General features: G+C 35.3%; 2 protein-coding genes across 4 annotated transcripts; one reads left to right on the forward strand and one right to left on the reverse strand.

The window, feature by feature from the left end:
- Positions 1 to 726: 726 nt before the first annotated feature.
- On the reverse strand, positions 727 to 3,417 carry LOC18035531 (serine/threonine-protein kinase PCRK1). 2 transcript variants are annotated; one of them, XM_006424776.2, is made up of 4 exons: positions 2,676 to 3,417; positions 1,983 to 2,243; positions 1,741 to 1,863; positions 727 to 1,540 (listed from the first exon to the last, which is right to left on the reverse strand). In XM_006424776.2, exons 1-4 carry the CDS (start codon positions 3,084 to 3,086, stop codon positions 974 to 976), a joined length of 1,362 nt encoding a protein of 453 aa, XP_006424839.1. In that variant the 5' UTR covers positions 3,087 to 3,417; the 3' UTR covers positions 727 to 973. The 2 variants fall into 2 exon arrangements, with proteins under 2 accessions (XP_006424839.1, XP_006424838.1); XM_006424775.2 differs by having other exon boundaries at positions 1,983 to 2,250.
- Positions 3,418 to 14,827: 11,410 nt separating this feature from the next.
- Positions 14,828 to 20,583, forward strand: LOC18035026 (factor of DNA methylation 4). Of its 2 annotated transcripts, none has more exons than XM_024178931.1 (8): positions 14,828 to 15,200; positions 16,234 to 17,157; positions 17,261 to 17,442; positions 18,030 to 18,098; positions 18,204 to 18,488; positions 18,912 to 19,124; positions 19,671 to 19,907; positions 20,247 to 20,583. In XM_024178931.1, the coding sequence occupies exons 2-7, from the start codon at positions 16,248 to 16,250 to the stop codon at positions 19,902 to 19,904; spliced, it is 1,893 nt and encodes a 630-aa protein (XP_024034699.1). In that variant the 5' UTR covers positions 14,828 to 15,200; positions 16,234 to 16,247; the 3' UTR covers positions 19,905 to 19,907; positions 20,247 to 20,583. The 2 variants fall into 2 exon arrangements, with proteins under 2 accessions (XP_024034699.1, XP_024034700.1); XM_024178932.1 differs by having other exon boundaries at positions 16,241 to 17,157.
- Positions 20,584 to 20,770: the final 187 nt, after the last annotated feature.

Genomic DNA, 20,770 nt, shown 5'->3' on the forward strand with positions numbered 1-20,770 from the left:
AGTTTTCTGTCAGACCAGGTCAAATTTTCTCATAAACGTAGAGTCAGGCAGGAGCAGGCCTCTAAGACACATTCAATCAAAGTCATTGGCTGCATTGTTTGTTTGAATTGCTTGATTCATCGATGATAATCCTATTTGCACAACTCATTATCCAAACCTTGAATGTCCACAATTTTAACAGTACTACAGTAGGCATCCAATTAAGTGGGGGCACGATGCAGTTCATGGCAAGCCCGGAATAGGAACATCATGGTCCCCGCAGCAACTTGTCCACAGTTATTGGGATGCAACTTGTTGAGTATGGTTAGGCTGAAAGCAACCATCCAATTACATCCTATTCGAATCATGGTTCTATCTCATCTCTTTGTAATCACTCATGAAAATTACATGTCATGATTTTATTAGATAACTAGATGGGTGTATGTACGCTCTATGTATGAAGGTGTTTTTTTTTTTTTTTGCCCTCTTTTTTTATGCAAGTGGCTAATTTCAATATCGCACCCCAGCATTAAATTTAGATAATACATAAATGTTAGCAATCAGATGATTTGCACATCTACCCTTCGACAATTATGATAACGAGGTACAACCGTGTCCTTGCGTAACACTATCCAAGTAGTGTTAAGCTGCCAAGGGATTGACACTAGAATCCGCAGGGATACAACATCGTATATAGACAGCCATCATGTGGGGCAAATTTACATACATAAGTGAAGAAACGTGAACTTAGAAAGTGAGTGTATTCGATAACAGCATGCATAGAAATGCAGCTTTCTCTTGAAGCCTGTATCTACAACTAGATTAACAAAAAGAATTGGGGGAGCATAACAAATAAACTCCAACTGTTCAAGGGATAATGTGCGTCTCTATGTTCATTTTTTCCAATCTGCAGGTAGAAACGCCAATTATATGCCTATTACAAAGGGGGTGGAAGGCCGTCGGGTCTGTTAACTGCACGAGCTGGTATAGCTAATCACCAACTTCTTACCAACCCAGGCGTCCAATTTCTCCAATCTAACTTGCCAATGGATTTATTTCTTAAGTTGACCAGATCTCGAATATCAAAAACCTTCTTCAAATAACTGTTTCCTTGTTTGGCAGACTCGACCACAGCCTCTGCTTCTGGTTCTTCCTTCACATCTTCAATTTCAGCAACAGGTTGAAGTGTGACTTCATCTTGAGATGAAATCTCACTAATGATATTTCCTAGTATGTCTACCACCTCACTCATTTTAGGACGGGACTTTGGCTGCTTCGTTAAACATTTGCTTGCTAGAGCGGCAAGTTTTTGAGCGGATTTAATGCAGTAATTTCCTTCAAGTCGTGGGTCAATAATGAGGTGGAATTTCTTAGAATCCGACACATAGGGTCTCACCCATTCCAAAAGCTTCTGCTCATTCCGAGGAAGATTTCTCTCAACTGCTCGCCTTCCTGTGATTAGTTCATAAAGAACAACCCCAAAGCTCCAAACATCACTCTTAGCAGTCAGCCTTCCAGTCTGAACATACTCTGGAGCAGCATAACCAACTGTGCCTACAACCTATTAAATCATAAAAAGGTAATTGGTGAGTAAACCATTCCACGTGTTAAGCATAATATCAGCATACATGACATTGTCAATTATTAGGATGATCGTTAACTCTTGCATCAGATAATTTAATTGCCCAATGAAATCTATCAAGTTAACAATCAACCACATAACAAGGTGCACCATATCATTGTAAAAGATAAACAACTTACTGATGTTGAAACATGGCCAAGACCTTCTGGTGGCCCCTGCCTAGCCAGTCCAAAGTCTGAAAGCTTTGCTTTATAGTCCTCATCTAGCAGAATGTTTGATGTTTTAAAATCCCGAAATATTAGCTGCACAAATAGTAAAGCAGATCAAAATCATTGGAACCAGAAAGCACCCCAGTCGATTAACTCCAGAGATGATTCCATTCAATACAAGCAAGACTTAGAGGCATAAAGGGACAACATGCCTGAAAATCCATTTCTTCATGCAAGTATGCTAAACCACGGGCCGCATCTTGAGCAATTTTTAACCTTGCTATCCAAGCAAGAGGCGTAGGAACTCGAGACAATAGATGGTCCTCCAAGCTTTTATTATGCATAAGCTCATAGACCAATAGCCTTTGCATCCCTCTTTCATCATCTTCTGCACAATATCCAACTAACTTGACAAGATTCGGGTGCTTGACCACACCCAAAAAGTTCACCTCATTGATCCATTCCTTATGCCCCTGCATGCTAGAATGCAAAACAGAAGAACCCCATAAGCAAAACCTCGAAACCACCAAAATTACACTTCAGTCTTGATACTTATTTTCCAGAAACTTATACATTCAACATAAATAGGGATCGATATTTTATCAAATTTTTTCCCATAAAACTACACAAGTTTAACCTGTGATTGAGAGAAATAATTATGTCCCATTCCTAACGCTTGAAAGGCTAAAATGCTTTCTTCGAAAAAAATAAAATGAACCGTAGAAACATAAAAAAGCAAGATCCAACATTTAAAGAACTGGCAAATACCAATTAACTGAAATTGGACAGAAATAATAAAATTCTATTTTCATTTTTCGTTCAAATTAAACAGCCCCACATGACTAAAAACAAAAAAATAAAAATACAATGTTCAAATTTTTCAAAGAGCTGAAAAGGGTTCATGCCTGGAAACCTTGACGATTAAGCTGCTTAATAGCAACATCCAATTTCGAATCATGACCGCTGATTTGATGATCATCAGAAGAAACCCTAACAACACCTCTATACACACAACCAAACCCTCCTTCACCAATCAACAAAGCTCTACTGAACCCTCTAGTAGCAGATTTCAGCTCAGCAAACGAAAAGACTCTCAGATCATTAGCTCTCCGCTGAGACAACAACTCGTAAAACGCCAGCGAGTCAGACCAGTCCCGGGAGTCAGAGTCAAACTCCGAACGCCTGGTGTCAACGCTACTAGACGCCACACTGAGTGAACGAGCCCATGATACCTTCGAAGTCCTCGAAACGACACCGCCGTCGTCGCCGCCGTCGCGCCTCTCTCTCTCCCCGTTGCTGAAATGGAAACACTTCATCTGCTGAATTATTGTTGAACGGGTCAAATGAAGGAACGGAGGTTGTTTTGTAATGGGTTTTTGGTGGGCAGCGTTTCTACAAAAGTACTACTAGAAATTACGGGCAACGGTTTTTTGTTGCGAGAGAACATTAAAAAATTAAAAAAAAAAAAGATCGAAGAAAAGCAAAGCAGGTTAACGTTTGGTTTGGTTGTTGTCGTTTTGTAAGGAAGGAAAGATGATCACGAGGGAGCGTTCAGAGATAGAAGCTGCTTATATTATAATGCAGATGATTGCAGCGTACGTATCAGTCACCATTGGAGTTTGAGGCTCCCACTTTTTCACTGCTTCATTGATGGGCCCAATGTGTATGTTCTGTATTTCACCGTGTTCCATTATAATTTGATATTACTGTCTGGGCCATTTTGTAATTTGTCATGTACTTACGAGGTAATGACACGGAGGTTCCTATGGTTTTAAAGTTTATCAAGGAAGAGCATAATTATTCTATTTGTATGGAATACATCCTTATCAATCTGTAGCGAAATAACCGAATTACTCCGTGATGTATGTAATTATAGTTGCCTAGTCCTCCATTATCTTGGTCAAATCTATGTTGTGAGGGTATTTTGTACCGTAGTTACTTAGAAATTATGAGTGGTAATTTAGATTGACTTGTTGTTTACGCGACGTGTTTTGTCTATATTATGAAAAATTTAAATTGATATATTCAATCTTTATTAATTGTGTCAAAATTTCAAACACTTACTCAATACGATTGGTAAACCTGTTACAATCGTGTCATATAAATAACATATTAAATTTTTTTTTTTTGTTTAAGTATAATTTTATGCTTCTATTTTAGACCAATACTATCATATTTTTTAGGTAGTGACATTGTTCCTGATATTTTTCAATGTATCAAACATATTTTGTGTGTTTGTATCATATAAGTCCCGACTCGGTACCCAAATAACTGAAATAGCCTTTCTGAGTGTTTGGTTTCATACTCCACATTTCATTGGTAATGAATTGTTGCAAGGGTATTTTGGAAGCTTCGTTTGGAGTCGGGGACCTTTCTGAAATAAATGGACAAACTATATTTTATCTGAGAAAATATAAAAAGCTAAGGAATTGGAGGTAATTTTTTTCCTTTTTTTAAGGTTGACTGGGAGTAGTTAAGACTTTTACCCTCCGTCAAATTGATTCTACTATTCATTCTTTCTTCAAATAACATAGGGGTCCCTCTATCTTACATGCATGTAAGATACACTCCTCTCACATAAATAGTGTGTGGGTCCCATACATACACTATTCATGTGAGGGGAATGTATCTTACATGCATGTAAGATAGAGATTGCCATAACATAGGGTCAATAAAAGGGTACGATTTGGTGGGGTTTTTAACTTCGTGAATCATGTTTTGGAGAGTAATTAATCAAAAAGGTTTTGTCATTTATTTGGAACTAAAATAGAAAAAAACACAAGGAAATGTTTTGTGATCACGTTAAAAGTACAAAACTTTTGAAAAATAATCTCGTAAACGTCAAGATTTACATAATAATGATACTTTCAATAAAAGAACAATTGATATCATCATTATGTTTGCGTGAAAATTAGATAAATCCAAGTACTTTTAAAACTTTGTTAAAAGACATTATATTGTCAAAACGGTCCATAACTATATTCCATATGATTATATTTACTTCATTTGTAATTAAAGTAATAATTAAGAGATAGGCCAATGTTATTTTGTGTTCGTGTTAAAAGGCAACCGGCCAGCCGGGCGGCAAGAATGGACCGGCTAGCTAGCTATTATGTTGCAACATGTTAATGGCGTAAACAACTAGGCACTTAGTTTATTAGAGGCCTGTGAACGACACACATGTTTCTTGATTCGCTAAGCACAATTAATTACAAATCATTAAAGGGAAAGACAACTCTACAAGCAACGATTAATTGCATATAATTAAGTTTGTGGTTACATAATGGAATAAGAGGGTGGCTTATTTTAAAGCAAAAATGCATGCATCTCCCACTCTTCCGTCGCCAGCAACAAGAAGCAAGTCAACGCATTGGGTTGGTGATTTGGTCTCCGCTATCAAATTTCCGCAGCCACAACCAAATCACGTACATGAATAATACAAGTAAAAGACGAAACACAAGTCCGAAATATATACGATATCTACCGAGACTATAATGTAAATTATGTAATGTTATCCGAAAATGAAAAGCTCTTGGGACAGCAATAAATACGTTGATGCTTTGAATCTCTTATTAATTTTCTGGAAATGCCCGAAGGCGGCCTTGAAAATGTCACTTGTCTGTTACCACCGCGCAATGTCACCATCTTTTGATTATAACTCTCAATAATCTTGAGTAAAATGTACGTTTCTAAGTTTCCATAGACATAAACTCTATTTATTGTTTGTTGGTAGGAATGAGACATGATTGTTACGTTACACAAAATCACGCATGCAGACGCACCAGTACAAGCATTGAAGCCACCACTTATTGAAGTCTCGAGACACCAATAAATTAAGATTGATACGCCCGAATTTAGCCAACATAAATAATGGGATGATGAATGATTTGTGTAGGACGAATAGGGTGAAATATTAATTAATACATTCTAGGTAGTACATTCTCATTTTTGTTTGCTTTGTTTCTAATTTATATATGTTCTGATGTTCATATATTTTATTAAATTAATTTTCCTTAATTAGATTTCAATTTTTGTTATTCTAGCTTAATTGGTAATTCTAAATATTAGAGTTGTAATTTCATAGATTGGAAATGCTATATTATATTTGATATATCAATAATATTTCAGTTTAATTTTCCTGTAGATTAATCTAGGGGAAATATCTACCGTCCACCCGTTTTTTCTAATTTTTTCAAAAATACACAATTCTTTTTTTTTTTTTTGCTGCTGGAATCCACCTAAAGTTACGTTTTGTTTCACTTTTCCACTTCCGTTTGGAATCCGTTAAGAAAACTAACGGAAACTTAAAAAAATGACCATTTTACCCCCCAAAACAAAAATAACAATTTCACCCTAAAAATTGCCAAAAACAATCAAATTAAATGATAATTTTACTTTCTTTATTAACCAATGGGGAAAATATTTAGATTTAATTTGATTATTTTTGGGAATTTTTAGGGTGAAATTGTTATTTTCGTTTTGGGGGGGTAAAATGGTTATTTTTTTAAGTTTCTGTTAGTTTTTTTAACGGATTCCAAACGGAAGTGGAAAAGTGAAACAAAATGTAACTTTAGGTGAATTTCAGCAAAAAAAAAAAAAAGAATTGTGTACTTTTAAAAAAGTTAGAAAAACGAGTGGACGGTAGATATTTTTCCATTAATCTATCCTCTCATGTGGTAGACTGGTAGTTTATCTCTTTTTCTTACACTTTAGATATACTCTGCAATGACATTTAAAACCATTTTTACAATGGTATTAACGAATGTGTCATATAGTTTTTTTTTCATCGGGTACAAATAAAAGTACCTTAATCGAAGATAATTCTTATAAATTTTATTGAGAGACTTAAATTTCTAAGATTTATTCAATATAAGTTGGATTAGTATTTAATGTTGAGTTAAATTTTTGCCGAGTATTGAATGAATAGTTAAAAATTTTTAAATTTTGATTTTTTTTATTTATCTTATCAAACAACTATTAATTCAATATTCAGTAAAAATTCAGATCATCGTTGAATCTTTATCCATATAAGTTAGACTCCAATATTTTAAAGTGGACATACAGATCTCGTTCCGTTAGTATTCTTCAATTTCTTTGGATTAACGAGAGCAATAATGTATAATAATAATGCCCATTATAATGTCACGAATGAGCGGAGATTTCGATGGCAGAGTGCTAGGATAGGAGATCAACTTGTGAGTCTGATTGTCATTTTCCCTTAGAAATATATCCAATTTGCAAGTAAGTAGTTGAATCAATGTGTAGATAAATATTCTTTACGTGGCCGTCTTCTATTTTTTTTTTATTTTTATTTTATAGAAGGTCGAAATCGGCCGTGGCAACGTCGCCCGTCAAATCTTACTAAATATATTTGAACTTGAAAAATTCAACAGCCTCCACTCAGAAAATAAAATTCAACATCCCCAGTGTTTGTTGACCACACAAAATTGACAGCTATTATTAAAATATTTAAGTTATTTCACGTGGCAAGAAAAGATAGAACCAGGCACCAGCAAAAGATTGTTTTATTCTGCACTCTCCCAGTTTCTAATCTCAAGAATGTTCGGGCCAGGCCCAAACTAATGCGTTCGATGCATATAATTGAATAACTTCGGTTGCCGAGTTGGTGGACGGGTTATTTTCCGCAATAGCAATTGGTATTTAAGTTTTGGTGGGCCTTGGTGTAATGTATTATTTTTAAGCATTAACGTTTGAACGACAGTTTGGTGGGCTATACTGTAATATATTATCCTTTCTCCATTTTTTAAATATTAATTTATAAGAAAATTCTATAATGCTGTAATTATTAACACTGTAGTTATTGTGTATCGTTAAATTATATTAACGATTCATAATTAATAAAAAAAATTTAAATAAATTATATTTAATCAGTTAAAAACTGGTTAATTTTTTTTAAAGTAAGTTTAACTAATTTTTTAAAAAAATAGATTTGCCTTTAAAAAAAATATATAAAAGGCAAAATCCAATTCCTAATTAATATTTCGCGAAAGAGAAAGACACATCCTAACCCTAAGCTAAAAAGCCGCCATGTCGCCACCGTGTTCACTTTCGTTCAGTTGTGCCTGCGTTACCTTAATAGTTGATCAGTCGATCTACAACTTCTAGCCATACTTGACCCCATTTTCTACGTCGTTCCAACTGTTGTCCTCTTTGCCGTCGCTGCCTATGTCTTGGTTTGTCCATCATCACCCGCGCAAGGTAAGGTCAACTTAAGGCTTCAATGATTCATGTTGAAGTGGTAAATTTTCTTTGGAATTAAAAAAACTGTGAAATAAGACAAAATTTACATTAAGTGTGAAATTAAAAACATGTGTAAAATTAATGTTGGAGTGGTAAATTGGTCTTCAAAATTATAAACAAAATAAAAACGTGTAAATGTAACGTGAAACTTATAAATTAACAATAAGTGTCGGATAACACATTAATTTTGTAGATCACACATGAGAATAATAAATGTAACCTTCAACTTGAACTGAAAAAAATATAATTACATGTTACTTAAGTAATTAGTTATATATTTATTTAGAATTAATGGTGAAAATTTTTCATTTAAATATAACGGTCCACATTTGTTATGCCATGTATACCATAATTTTAATCACAGTATCATAGAATGATTATACTACAATTAAAAATTTATTAAAATGATCTTAGATATATAATATCTATTATTTAAATTTCTACACCCATTTAATATGAGAAAGATAAATGCTCCACCTACATTAATAGGAGAGATATCCACCCTTAATTAAATTGGGCTAAGATTCGATGTCTTGAGAGCATTGGGGGTTGCTGCCGGACTGTATGAGTCCATTTACGTAATGAATGATGTATTGAGTAGATGAAGAATTGTCAGTCGAATTTTTTACCGTCAGCACATCACATTGTCATCAAATGGCAGCGATTAATTAGAAAATGAAATTGTCAGATTAGTTTCTTATTGTCACTGTGGCGCCTGCAGATTCCAAACAAGCCGTGCTGGCTCTTGATATGGAATTATACATACGATCAATAACAGCCTATTAATTTGCATAGGAAGATGGAATAGGTATGACTTATGAGTCAATGGTAGCCGCAGATTTATACAGATATCGTTAGACTGTAACGTGATAAAGCAAAACAGAAGGGAGCTGGAAAAGTAACTGGGATTAGCTTGTACGTGGAAAATGAAAATTGTAAGCATGCATGCAGCAGCGAGCAGTAGCGGAGTAGAGAGAGTACTACGAACTGAAAGAGAAAGTGCTCAAGGAGATGATCGTGAATGAGATCACCAGCTTGGTGATTTGGACATGTCAACCGGCTCATGCTGGTGCTCGTGCTCATGCTCAAGCATCAAGTGTCAGAGTCAGAGATGCAGCTGTTGCTGCAACGTCGTACGTACATACCGACAGATAATTAAACCTACCTCAGTCAGTCAACCTTGACCTACGATATGCCCTTGCCCTTTCATGATCATCTATCTTGTTCTTGTTGCTCCTGTCTTCTTGTGTTTAACTCATTCGCAACTCTCTATCTCACTCTCACATGATCATTAATTTATGCTTTCTTTTGTTTCTTTAAAAAGAAAAAAGAAATTTAACCGACCGATTAACTAGATTATATAGTGAGCAGTACACTAGCCAGACGTCGCATTCCAGCAATAGTGTTGTAATCATATGAAATCTTGTAATTAGTGTTAAAATTGTAGATTTAACTATAGATAAGATGATGATCAGGAGATAATTTATTGCAATGTCAGCAACATTGCTAACTGGATCATTACCCTGTCCGATTTCTGGCATAATTAATTTTATTAATTACGAGATGCACGAACATAACTCAAACTATATACAGATTCTTGGTAGCTAGCTGACTATAGGTCCAGGAATGTATATACATCATCATTGACAGCAAGACAGCTACATTAATTTGTGTGGCCAGTGAGTTTTCAAAATGATCAGGGAGTCTAGCTAGGCCGGACTAAATGAAAGATCATAATGATTCTGCCATTGAACCTATGGTTTTAGGCTTCAGAGCCGCAATAATGATCTCTGACATGAATGACAGCTGGGTACATGGTACAAGCACGGGGCTTGTTCCACGCCATAACATAACAGTCTCTGCTCAGAACTTCAGCTTTTGCACCCATCTTTTTACGTTCTTCAGTAAGCTGACATTTTCAAAAAGACACAAAGACTGCTCCATCAAAAGCTTGACTGGAGAGCTCTAGCTAGCTAGCTGCTAGCAGATCCTCCTTACAAAACCGACCATACATCCAACAGCCAATAGCGTGTACAATCAATGGTCTTGAAGGGACGTTACTTGCTCGTAAAAACTACCGATTCCATCAAGAATTTCCATTTAAATTTTGGAATTAAAGTTTTTTTTATTACAAAGATTATGATTGTTTTCACGTGCAAAGAGAACTTTTTTTTTTTTAAATTTTGATATGTATCTTACAAATAAAAATTTATTACAACATATTACAGCATATGATCGTAGTTATTTTTAGATTGTTTTAAAATAGAGTACTGAGTTATAATTATATAAATAAAGTAATAAATAATAAAAAAAAATATTATAATTTTAATCATCTGATTATAAAAAAATATTTTATCTTAGATGGATTTCAATATATATGGACCCATAACATATATATAAAATAAAATAATCTATAAAGACTGTTTAAAATCAAGTCTGTTAGAACCTTGTCCACTCGAGATTGATACATCTACTTCACCTATATTAATAGAGCAGATGCCTATTTTTTACGTAATTCTTAGTCAGATGAAAAACAATAGTGGGAACTGTCCATCAAAAGTCAAAACTCGGCCCGAGTAGGGGAAAAAAAACTGAAAAAGCATCCACACATGGTTAGTAATTACTATATTTGATTAACGTTGGCAAATTATTCTGATTAAAATAAAGTACAGTATTATTATTCATTTACTTTTTTGTTTAGTGATGTTGCCTTTTTTTTTCCCCCTCTCTCTCAAGGAACTGATACTGCCTCTTACTTCAAAATTAAGAATCAAACCCTTATATTTGACATGCACACCCCTGGAGTTTACTGATCTGATGGGCGATGTAAATATACAGTTGCGTAGACCATGGCATTTTATAAGGAATAAACACGTACACAAAACCTAGCTTCTGCATCGTGTCGATTTGCCAAGAACAATATTGTGTGTGTGACGCCTACCTTGCGCTAGCTTTAATTTTGTGAATCTAATCTGATCATCATCGATCTTAAAGTTAGACAACGGTTCATTTGATGTTCTTAATTAAATAAATGAAAAAACTATCGAAATGTTTCCATGTGTCTATTCCTAAACAGAAAGGTATTAGTGTGTCCATTTCTTGAATCTTTAAGGATCTATCTATACCTCAGCCAAATAATACGCCACTAATTTAGACCTAAAATTGATACTTTTATTTATTTTTTAATAATCCGCGGTGGTACTGGTGCATTAACTCATTATATCATAATACATACTAATTAATCACCTGCGCTGGACAAATTTTGTTACGGTCTAACCAAGCACATCGAATCAGTGCAACCAATTAGCCAACAAATTAAGCCTCTTATATATATATTTCAATTTGTTACGGTGCATAACAACCAATTAATAATATGAAGACTAGTAAAGTAATAAATTGGTCAAGCATGCAGTCATCACCTTGACATTTCATCTTCAAGGACGATCACTCGCATCGTCCATTTTCAGCTGTGGGCGGGCTCATGATAAGATCTCGAACTTCAAAGAAAGAACGATTCTTAACAACGATGTCATACATATGAATCGACCTGAAGTTGGCAAAATTAGTGGGCAAAGATATGAGATGAGCCGAGTCCTCAGACTTGTGGAATTGCAAGAGCCTGTTAGAGGAGCTGCTGTTGTCGTGGTAGCGAGACCAGCCGAGTTCAGTGAGTCGTTGCTCGAGTTCAGCGTAGGAGCGGATCACTTGGTTGGTTGGGAGAAACACTAGGACCCTGGGTCGAGCCCCCGGTGCAGTGGCTGTGCCTGGTTGCACTGGCTCTTTTCGCTCGAAGGATTCTTTGGTTGGGTTTTGTATCAAGCGAGCCACACCATTTTTGTCAAATACCCAAACACCAGACATTAGTGAAGCAAATTTATGAGATCGCAGTAAGTTTGTTCAGGGAGTCTATATATATAAAAATAAACCTAGCAACCCTAGCTAAATGCCAGAGTTGCTGTAGGAGGGTAGGACCGTAGGAAAAAGTGAACATAAATTATCATTCTTTAATCTTTGATGCTTTGCTTCTAAAATATATAACCCACTGAATTTGCAAGATCTTTCTCAATATATGTTAAGTGAGTTCTAGGTTTTTACACTTGTTAGTATGATAGCATCCATAATATTTTGCATGCGGGGTCGGAATTAGGATCTTGGTTTAACGTGTCAAAATGAAAACACGACATACTTAAAAGAGGATAAAATAAAAAAAAAGTATTATAAATTAAATTTACAACAAAGTATAGTACTTTAATGAAGACTACCCTTAACCTTTTTGTCATAATTTAAATTGTAACAGTACTTAATAATTTCAACTGAAACTATCTCAAGTCTCCAATCCCCTCTTGACATTTGGAAAATCGTTGGATCAATTGTCCTTGAATTTTTTTATCTCTCGTATGAAACTCAGAGTTACTAATATGTGTATACAAATAATTAAATTGCTTTGCAAATCACTTTACTAATCGTGATCTTCCGTGTGATTATCTTACTTGGGGTGAAAGATGTCAAGGATTTATCCGACTTTCCAAATTACCGATTTTACCCGGGTCGATGACTCTTTCAACAGGTCTATGCACATCAAAGCTTATCTAAAGCTTCTTAAATGTGGGACACGGTTTATTAAACTAGCTACGATATACAACTTGCTTCACTAAAAATAAAGGAAGCTAAAAAGTATAACTTATTTCACCGAAAATAAAAAGAGCCAAGATATAGAACGACTAATTAACTAAACACATAAGTAACCTATAATTGCACTTCAACAGTTATTTTGTTTTAAAATACTGATTACACATCAAATTAATATATTACACAGATTACAACTGCTGCTATTATATTACACTGATATTTACAATCAGATATACATAACTGAGACTTACATTGTTACATTAAATCTATAAAATAAATGTTCAGACAAATAACCCTTATAGTTGAAGGATGTACTAAGACTTACATTGTTGCATTAAATACCCTCACAAGCGAGGGATGTACTGGGACTTATATTGTTACATTAAATTTATGAAGTACATGACCAGATAAGTAACACTCATAGGCGAGGGATATCTCTGTTCCACTCGCATTTCGCAAGAGAGAAAAACTTGCAAATAAACTCTACACAATCATGCATAATGCCTAATTGAGAGAGTTTTAAGCTCGTGAAATCTCGAACCCCTACCCTCACAATTCTTTTTAACTGTAAGAGTAGAGGTTCACCGTTGGGACAAAGACCCATTGCCACTTCAATAGTCATTGATTTAAAGTGAATGATCATAACTAACAAGTATGCATTAATTGATGGTGAAAAATGATAACTGCCCTTTAAGGGCATAGGATGGGCACAGAAACGGCAGCCCCCTGCTGCCGTTTTCGGCCCTCGCTCTGTGGCCAGAAAGATTTAAAAAGGGGAAAAAGGAAAGTGTAGGCAACCAAAACGGCAGCTGAGGGCTATATCAGTGCTCGTTGATGGCACCGGTGGGTTTTCATTCAAACACCTTATTTAAAGAGCTTGTTGACTTTCCAATTCAAGTATAAGTCGTCCCAAAAGTTCCTCAATTGCTCTTCTCAGCTGTTATTCCTTAGGTTTTAGAGAAAACTGTGCTCTGGCAAATTAAGAAGTAGCATGATGCTTGTAGGTGATGGACCGATTTTGAAATTTGAATACCATGATGAGCTCTTTAATACATTCTTTGGGATGAGAATTCTATTTCTAATCTGAGTTTTACTTATTTATTTGTCACTTTCTTTTTTATTAGCTCATATTAACCACATTTATGTACTTGTGCTTACGTGAAAGTTAAGATGAGAGTACAATACTGAAATTTCAGTACAAGTGGAGAAAAGAATGAACTTATATAGTTTGTGTTCATCGGGTGATTTTGTTGTAAATATTAACTTGGTTATTGTGTCAAGTCAATTTTCCTCCTGTGTCATCCTAAGCAAAAAGGTTTAATATAAAGAGATATCATAGAAAAAGACTATATAAATGCTGCAATTTATTTTATTTTGTTTTGTCATGTAGCCACCTTAGCTCATGAGCGTGTGGGTTTTAACCACGTGGCTACATGACAAAATAAAATAAAATAAATTTTAGCATGTGTTGCCACTTGTAATTCTTTTATTGGGTCTCAAAAACAAAGGATTCATTAGAATTCCATATAAACCCCTATTTGCTTATGTATAATAACCATCGTAGTAGTGCTATTATCTCAGAGACCAAAGTGACATACTGTTGTGATAATAAATTAGAGTGTAACACTCATTTATTATTAAACGATTGAATAATAATTTACGGCTTATTAAATTCAATCTCAAACTTAACGTTTAAATATCCAACTAATAATACTAAACTCTGAATCAACTATCCATTAATTATCTTCATTACTGACTTGATCATAATCATCAACCCACTTCCTCGAAGGTATTTTTCATAATGTACCTTAAGTTTCACGCTTTGACATAAATACCCAAAGATATCAAAATTTATCATCAATACCCCAGCGTTGCCCAAAAGGAAACGGATCCGATTCTGATACGAGCAAGTCCTGAACACCAAGTCCTAAATAATTGTTGACCATTGATCCGGTGCTCGGGACTTGCTCATATAAGCACCGGATCCTGGTCCTGCCCAAAGAACGTTGTTGCACCCCGACATGCTTGCTCACTTTTGCTGATGGAAATTGACCGATGTTTTGGCACGTGGCATTTGAAATTATGAATGCCGGCCTTAAAACCGTATAAGAATTTTTTGGGTTATTTCCGTAAAGAGTAAAAACTTAGGCGTATTGTTGTAATTAACCAGCCCTCCATCCCCAGAGGTTCAATTATTTTCTTTTGACCTTTACCAACATTCCAATCAAAATTCTCGGCTCCACGCCGATTGGCAGGTCTGATTAATTCACTATCCGTCCTCCACCTGTCCATATGGGTCCCGCTGCACCAGCCTCTCGCAGAGAGAACTACCCGAAGCAGCAAAAGCAAACCGAGTGAGATCGTCGTATTGCTGGCCGAAGAAGGAGGCTTTTGTTTTGCCTCGCCGCCTTCACTCGTTCACAGATTACTTCCTCACAAAAATATCCACCGAAAATTTCTCTCATACGCTGTCGCTTCGCACTGCTCTCACCTTATCTCCGGCGTCACTCTCTCACTTTCTTTCTCAGATTTACACAAAGGCAAGAACTTAACTTGTACATACGCTTTGCAATTTGACTGTTTTTGGGAAGTTTACTATAAATGAAACGAATATTAAAATTTATAATCTCGTTCTCTTTTTGTTTTACTATGTTATTGATATTTGTACTGCTCTTTGTTTCTTTGTTGAGAAAGTTTATAAATGAAAATAAACGTCTGTAAATATTTTTGTTTTCCGTTATATTTTTTCTGTTTTTAGTGTTTAATGAAGTAATTGTTTTAACTTCTTAGTATTTATTTTTCAATTTTTTTTGTTTCCGTTATTATACTTTTATTGAAGTTTTCTCGGCAGCCAAACAGGGAAATGTGCGTTGTTGATCTGTTTGGCTGCTGAGAAAATGTTAATTTGCAACGGTTTTGACGAAGCCGTTTGTACGTTTTCTAAAACAATATCTTTCGTGTGTTTTCTAAAGTAGCAATAAGTATCATGTTTTGTCTTGGGAAAATCTATTGAAAGGGAATCTGTTGTTTCCTAATTTTATTTTCTAATTGGAGTGAGTTTTTAGGTGTTTATTGTTTTTTCACCCTGGTACTTATCCAATGAAGTTTTCTCAGCAGCTAAACAGAGGGTTTGCTTGTTGGTCTCTGTTTGGTGGCTGAGAAAATGTAGAGAAGCATAAAAGTATAAAACAGTTGCGAAGGAGATGTTTCCTTCTGTTTTATGTCGAAACTGATGAAAAAACATTGTTTGGTATTTTAACTGAAATATGGACCAAATCTAAAGATCAGTTAAAATGTTTTCTGTGTCTCTGAACTATTAGGATGTGAAACCACTTAACAATTTTTGGTTACTTGGAAGTCGGAAATGGAAACTTCCAGTGTTGTGTTCAGTTTTAATATAAAATTTTGCTCTGTTTGCTTGCTGAGAGAAAATGTTGCAGGGGAAAAGGTAAAATTGCACCGCATCTTATGATCAAGAACCTCCATGTTTGGAATTCCATTTACTGTTATGTTGGGTGACTTTTTAATTTCTTTTTCCTGATGTTTATCTCTGAACATTTAATAATTATACAGAATGCAGGTTTGAGATGCCACGCAATTTTGAAAAAAGTGACCTTAGTTGGTCTGAGTTAAAAGATTATGAATATAAAAAATATAATCAACTGAAGAAAGGGGACCTCAAGGTTGAAGTTTCAGAGACTGCATATAGATGCCCATTTTGTCGTGGGAAGAAGGAAACAGATTATTTGTACAAGGAGCTTCTCCAACATGCTTCTGATGTTGGTAGGTCAAGAAGTAGGGGTGCAAGAGAAAAAGCTCAGCATTTAGCACTGGAGAAATATGTTAGCAAGTATCTTGTGGTCAAGGATCGATCACAATTAGAGCCTGGCACCAGTTCTGAGTGTTTGAAGATAACTGATCATCAACCAGATCAGCTGTTAGTCTACCCTTGGGTCGGTATTGTTGCAAATATCAAAACTCAGCGGGGAGAAGATGGGCGGTATGTTGGGGAGAGTGGCTCAAAATTGAGGGATGAGTTCAGAAGTAAAGGATTTAATCCCCTGAAAGTTCATCCTCTTTGGTCTCGCAGAGGTCATTCAGGGTTTGCTGTTGTGGAGTTTTACAAGGATTGGGCTGGATTTAAGAATGCAATTATGTTTGAGAAGAGTTTTGAAGTTGATCATCATGGGAAGAAAGACTTTTATGCAGTGAAAAACTTAGGAGATAAATTGTATGGATGGATTGCTAGGGATGATGACTACAACTCCAAAAGCCTTATTGGTGATCATCTCCGCAAAAATGGAGATCTTAAAACTGTTTCTGGGAAAGAAGCAGAGGATCAAAGGAAGACATCGACACTTGTGACAAACTTGACTCGCACATTAGAGGTAAAAGATATGCGTTATAAGGAGATGGAGATGAAATATCTTGAGACTAGCACATATCTTGACTTGACAATGGAGCAGATGGATGAGATGAATAAATCTCGTAATGAAGGTATGCTCAAATTTGATGGAGAATTTGCATTTTTTTCATTTCCTACTTCATTTCCTTGCTTTAATTTTATTTATTTATTATTATTTTTTTGGCTGTCTAATAGAAATCAGAAAGATGCAGCAAAGTGCACATGATCATTTTCAGAAGATTTACTTGGAGCACGAGAAGGCTACATCGCAACTGGAAGCCCGGAAAAAGCAATTAGAGGAGCGTGAGAAACAGTTGCAGTATCGAGAAGCCAAAAATGAAACTGAGAGGAAAAAACTTCATTCTGAAAAGATAATGGTAATAATATACCTGAACTGAGTAGGTTTATTTTGTGCTTAATTTATGTTTTTGCACGATGACTAAAAGTAATATGTTTAACTTGAATTCACTTAAACTTAATCATATACTTTGTTTTAACTACTTTGTTTAACTTGAATTAACCTAAGCTTTTTAGTCTACTTCAGAAAATGTTGCAACCGCAATTTTTGTCTGCATAATCAGTAGTTGATCTAGATAGATGGATAGATAGTGTTTGCAGCAGGTATCTAATCTTAAAAGGATAGAGAAACGTTTTCTCTTTTTCCTTGGTTCATTGGAACCTTATCTTTGAATACTTATTTCAGAGTAACACAGGTGTTCCGACACTTCTGTTTATCTCTTAACACCTCAATCAAAATTAAATATCAGTCATCAGTTTTGAAACTCGACATTTCAACCCTGTGATTTTTCCTCTCTGTCTCTCTCTCTCTCTCTTTTTTCATTTGGTTTTCTTTTGAACTTGTTATCTATTTTATGGATTCTCTCCCTAGATTGCTATTTACTGGCTTTACTAACGGTAGACATGATTCTCTTTATTGTGTTAAGATAGCATTTTCTTCTTTCAGAATGAAAGGGCAACCTTGGAGCAAAAGAAGGCTGATGAAAAAGTGTGGAGGTTGGCACAAGTTCACAAGGTATTTTCTTTTTCACCTAACTTGGACATATAAAAAGTCGGTAATTAAGCATTGATATGGATTTTCTTTTTATTTTTAATCTGTGACTTGGTTTGTAAATGGCAGGAAGAAAAGGAGAAACTGCGCAGAAAAATAATTGAGCTACAAAAAGGACTTGATGCCAAGCAAGCATTGGAGTTAGAGATAGAGCAAAAGAGAGGAACTATACAAGTGATGAAACACATGAGAGAGGAAAATGTGGAGGTCCAGGAGAAGATGGATGCAATTATTAAAGAAATAAAGGAGAAGGAAGGGGAAATGGATGTTGTGGAAGCGCTTAATCAAAGTCTTATTGTCCGGGAGCGGAAAAGTAATGATGAATTGCAAGAAGCTCGCAAGGAGTTAATAAATGTAAGATATAATCCCTCCCCCACGGCCAACCCCCGCCACACCACAAAAAAAAAAAAACCTTCAATTTAAAGGATTTGTTTATTAGTCATGACAGATAACATATCATTTCACTATTCTTCAAACTATTAAAATGATCAAAAGCATGTACTCAAATGGCATGGCTGAGCTAGTTATCCTTAAAGAGTTGACTATTAATCCACTCTCTGGTGCAATTTTGCTTGAGGGTCCTTTTAATGTCACTCTGTCAATCAAATTATGATATTCCAGTGAAGAGTTTTGATAAGGAAACCAACTGCATATGATAATTACATGATAGGTGAGGTTCAGTTAGTCGTTTAATTATTTATATATATTTTTTCCAATCTTGTTTTACTTGGATAGAATTACTTGCTTCGATTTGGTTCTAATTTTGTTGTCTCTCAGAGTTTGAAGGAGGGGAGAACCCGAGCTACTATTGGAGTGAAAAGAATGGGAGAAATTGATAATAGACCATTCCTGGCTGCAGCAAAGGCAAAATTTCCTGCAGAAGAAGCAGACGAGAAAGGACTGGAGCTATGCTCACTATGGGAGGAATATTTAAGGGATCCTAACTGGCATCCTTTCAAAATCTTGGTGGATAAGGAAGGAAATTGTAAGGTATCCATCTGTCTATTCTTTTGGTCCTAAGTTACTCATCTCTCTATATTTTCTTTTTCCCTTTCTTTTTGATATTGGAAAAAAGAAAAGAAAACATCTAAAACCATTGCTGTGATTGTTTCTTCATTTCAGTGTCAAGTCATCAGAGGTTGACAATGTATATGTTATAAGTCAGATGGTGTTTCAAAATATGTAGGTTAACACTGCTGATATTTCTGGCAATTTGAGTTTTTTCTGTTAGTCACTAAGTTGGTGTTAATTTCTTTGATGGACATGATTGTATCTGTAGGCTGCTATGAACTCAACTTTGCTTTTGTTAAGATTATCTTGGGCTCTTTTTGCTCATAGCTTTATATTTATTGTTAACAAATCTAATTGAATGACTTTAACTTTTCATATTTTTCAGTCGTTTCTCATTCCCCTTTCGAAATGGTTCATATTGTTTTGTAATATATTCTCGGGGTTCTGGTTGAAATTCCTCTGCAATTCCTCTTTTTCTCTTTAAATGGTGCGAATTGATTATAAATAAATGGGTATGGCAAGCAGGAAATTATAGATGTGGAGGATCAAAAATTGAAAAGTCTGAAGAATGAATACGGTGAACAAGTTCATAATGCTGTGGCCTTAGCTCAGTCTGAGATGAATCAGTACAATCCAAGCGGTAGATACACAATTCCAGAGCTATGGAACTTCAAGGAAAATAGGAAGGCAACACTGAAGGAGGGAGCCATACATTTATTGAACCAGTGGAGGGTGAACCGGAAGAGGAAGAGAAATTGAAAGGTATGTTTCTAGATATGCTTCTCTTTTAGGTCCCCTGTATTTTTTCACTTGGAACCAAATGGTTGGCTGTCTTGTTAGTTGTCACTTTTGCTGTTTTGCTTTACAAGTGTCGTCACCTACAGTTTTATTGTCCTAATATTGATAGAAGTCAAAGTCAGATTGGTATTGAAACATTTTTGTTGTGTTGAAAAGGAAAATAATAATAATAATAAAAAATCACAGCTTCAGCAAGAGCTAAATGGATTTGGAAGGGCATCATCGGTCAACTTGATGCTGGCATGCTAAAGTGCTTGTCTAATTTTGTTCTCATAATCAACAGTATATTTTTTCTCTTTTCAGGATGTGGGCCAGAAAATTCTTGTTTCACACGTTGAGGATGTTATTCTTGTGAGCTTCTAGCATTCTGCAGCTAAAAGGTTCCCTTTTAACCGTTGTAATATGGTTTTTATCGGATCTTGGAACCTTTTATTTGGCTAGTTTGAAAGCACTCAGTGGATTTCAAAATTTGCTGCTGGATTGAATTTGTCAGTTCTGTAAGTTGCTTTCATGTCTCGGATGCTTATGGCAGTTCTTTCCACAGAACTTGGTGTTAGAATATATTAACTTGCATTCGCCCGTGTAGAGAGTACATGTTATTAACTTCCAAAGATAATCTCATATATTATTGTTAGATTTACAGTTTCGTCAGCTACTTTTTATATGGGTATCATTTAGCACAAATGTATTGGACGACATGCCAGATAAGAAAAAATAGAATTTAATGACGCGATGGCGGAATTGCAGCAAATCCTATTCGATTGGTTCAAATTTTACTTGGTATCCGAAATTGAGAGCGAGGTGGATGGATTCCTCCAGGACTTCAT

Source organism: Citrus clementina, unplaced genomic scaffold (genome assembly GCF_000493195.1).
Source record: "Citrus clementina cultivar Clemenules unplaced genomic scaffold, Citrus_clementina_v1.0 scaffold_8, whole genome shotgun sequence".
Taxonomy (NCBI): Eukaryota; Viridiplantae; Streptophyta; class Magnoliopsida; order Sapindales; family Rutaceae; genus Citrus; species Citrus x clementina.

Excerpts from the sequence above, each read along its gene's own strand:
- LOC18035531 (XM_006424776.2), bottom strand. The coding sequence starts at position 3,086 with ATGAAGTGTTTCCATTTCAGCAACGGGGAGAGAGAGAGGCGCGACGGC. Across the intron at positions 1,864-1,982 it reads ATGAAGAAATGGATTTTCAG|CTAATATTTCGGGATTTTAA; the intron begins GCATGTTGTCCC and ends CTATTTGTGCAG. Across the intron at positions 1,541-1,740 it reads TTGGCCATGTTTCAACATCA|GTTGTAGGCACAGTTGGTTA; the intron begins GTAAGTTGTTTA and ends ATGATTTAATAG.
- LOC18035026 (XM_024178931.1), top strand. The coding sequence starts at position 16,248 with ATGCCACGCAATTTTGAAAAAAGTGACCTTAGTTGGTCTGAGTTAAAA. Across the intron at positions 18,099-18,203 it reads GGTTGGCACAAGTTCACAAG|GAAGAAAAGGAGAAACTGCG; the intron begins GTATTTTCTTTT and ends TGTAAATGGCAG. Across the intron at positions 18,489-18,911 it reads CTCGCAAGGAGTTAATAAAT|AGTTTGAAGGAGGGGAGAAC; the intron begins GTAAGATATAAT and ends GTTGTCTCTCAG.